Source organism: Solanum pennellii, chromosome 10, assembly GCF_001406875.1.
Source record: "Solanum pennellii chromosome 10, SPENNV200".
Lineage (NCBI taxonomy): Eukaryota > Viridiplantae > Streptophyta > Magnoliopsida > Solanales > Solanaceae > Solanum > Solanum pennellii.
Genome location: NC_028646.1, coordinates 72,741,405 through 72,743,737, shown reverse-complemented (window position 1 = coordinate 72,743,737; position 2,333 = coordinate 72,741,405). Strand labels below are relative to the sequence as shown.

Sequence of the window (2,333 nt, the reverse complement as noted above, 5' to 3'; positions counted from 1 at the left end):
CGATACACATTCCAAGGTTTCCATCTTTCTTTTTCACAAAAAACACTGGAGCGCCCCAAGGGGATATGCTCGGCTTAATGAAACCCTTATCAGTGAGATCTTTTAACTGTAGCTTCAAATCTTTGAGTTCATCTTGAGCCATTTTATAAGGAGGAATTGAAATTAGTTTAGTATCGGGTTCTAAGTCGATAGCAGAGTCAATCTCTCTAGGGGGTGGAACTCCTGGAAAATCATCACAAAATACATCTTGGAACTCATTCACTACACGTACTGAGTATATGGAAGGAATATCATGATCTAAATCATTAACACTCACAAGATTACACAATAACCCCTTGGACATCATTTTATTGGCCTTAAGGTTTGAAATCATGGGATTAGGACGACTCGAGTTGAACCCTTCCCAGACAAGCTCTTCTTAATTAGGGAAACGAAATCTCACAACCCTACTATGACAATTCATGCAAGCATGACAACTATGAAGCCAGTCAATGCGAGGAATAACATCAAAATCATGCATTGGTAAGTAAATTAAGTCTGCACACATAGTCTTACCACATACAACTATTGGGCAATCCTTGCATACTCTATCAGTTCTTACATTCTTTCCTAAAGGTGTACTACCACTACATGATCATGCAGAACTTCAGGCAATATCTCAAAAGTGAGAGCAAGTAAACGAGTTACAAAGGAAGGCATAGACCCTGGAAAAGTAAAGCATAAAAGGAAGTTGAGAATACTTGTAGCATGCCTGTGACCACATCAGTGGACTTCTCTTGCTCCTCCCTGCCCTTCAGGGAGTAGAACATGTTCCTCTTAGGTGGTTCGGATGCTGCTGCACCCTGTGGATTAGGCCTAGGCTGAGCATTACCTCCAGCCTTACCCCTGTTCTGTGGGCAATCCTTACCCATGTGCCCACCCCTACCACGACCAAAATAGGAATTAGTACCCTTTTTGTACTCTCCACTGTGAGCACGACTACACGTAGCATTGTTCATTCTGCGACGCTGCATATCGCCTCCATTGCGCTTCTTGGGGTCGTGTCTGCCACCTCTAGGTGTTGTACTCCTCTGGAAATTAGAGTTCCCTAAACTCTGTTGCTCCTTTTTTAATCTGGGCTGCTCACGGATGCCAAAATTGTTTCAGTTTCCTCCATTGCTAGGACCTTCCTAATCATGAGGCTTAGGCCTCCTAGAATCACGGACGCCCCTCTTCTTCTGATTGTCCTCCATCTGTTGGACATGCACCATCAACCTTGTCAGGTCCATGTTATCGTGGAGCACCGCAGCTCGACACTCCTCCTCTAGATCTTTGGTGATTCCTGTGAGGAACCTACTCATCTCATCTCTACTGTTAGATACAAGGGAAGTAGCATACCTTGATTGTTTAACAAACTTCAGCGAATACTCCCTGACTGTCATTGATCCCTGCTTAAGGTTGATAAACTCCTCAACCTTGGCCTCCTCTATCTCCCTGGGGAAGAATCTCTCAAGGAATACTGTCTTAAATAACTCCCAAGTGACCGAAACACCGCCCAATGCTCAACTATCCTGCCACATCTTGCACATAGTTTGTGCAACATCCTGATGCTGATAGGAAGCCAACTCAGCATTCTCTGTATCTGTGGCTCCCATGGCTACAAAAATCTTATGTACCTCGTCCACAAACTCCTAGGGATCTTCTGAATTCTTGGACCCTGTGATAATAGGAGGATTCATCTAAGTGAAGTCTCGTAGGCTGTCAGCCATGCTACCAACAGGTGGGTTTTCCCTTTGAACATTCTATCGGTTGACCTGCTCAGTCATGGCCTAGGCCTGCATAGTGATATATTGTGCCTGCATAGTGATATCCTATGCCATCTGGGCCAGAGATGCCCACAGCTCCGCATTAGTCAACTCAGCTAGGTTAACCGGCATAGCCACTCCTTCAGATGGAGCCTGGAGTTGAACATGATTGTCCTCAACAGCTGCTCCTCCTCTCCTCTGACCAACGTTCCTCCTAGTATTCATTCTCTAAAAACAATAAGAATTATAGTTATCCACGCTAATAACACCAAGAAATAATACATTAGGAAAAGGCACCATAAGATCAGAAGAAGAGAAATTTTCCTACGCATCATGTAGTCTCTTATCCAGAATAGTGGTGCACTTCACTACCATGACTTATAAACTACTCAATGTGGTTGATGTGAAATTATTATCCTCTAAATTTAGCCTAGTGCTCTTATAACAAAATTTTGACCACCACAATCTAGACCGTAGACGAGACTGGCGTGTAGACCTCAGAGTTCGCAGACAAACCTACATACGTCATTGTTTCTTTATTTAGCGGAA

The 2,333-nt window shown here is 43.7% G+C and overlaps 1 protein-coding gene across 1 annotated transcript; it reads right to left on the bottom strand.

Moving 5' to 3' along the window:
* Positions 1 to 609: 609 nt before the first annotated feature.
* Positions 610 to 1,340, bottom strand: LOC107001571. Its single transcript, XM_015199561.1, has 3 exons — positions 1,206 to 1,340; positions 752 to 1,118; positions 610 to 704 (listed from the first exon to the last, which is right to left on the bottom strand). The coding sequence occupies exons 1-3, from the start codon at positions 1,338 to 1,340 to the stop codon at positions 610 to 612; spliced, it is 597 nt and encodes a 198-aa protein (XP_015055047.1).
* Positions 1,341 to 2,333: the final 993 nt, after the last annotated feature.

What these genes read in the sequence shown, in the direction of transcription:
- LOC107001571 (XM_015199561.1), bottom strand. Translation starts at nt 1,340, where the DNA reads ATGAGTAGGTTCCTCACAGGAATCACCAAAGATCTAGAGGAGGAGTGT. An exon ending in ACAATCAGAAGAAGAGGGGC is followed by an intron (nt 1,119 to 1,205) that starts GTCCGTGATTCT and finishes ATCCGTGAGCAG; the next exon opens with CCCAGATTAAAAAAGGAGCA. An exon ending in GTCCACTGATGTGGTCACAG is followed by an intron (nt 705 to 751) that starts GCATGCTACAAG and finishes TTACTTTTCCAG; the next exon opens with GGTCTATGCCTTCCTTTGTA.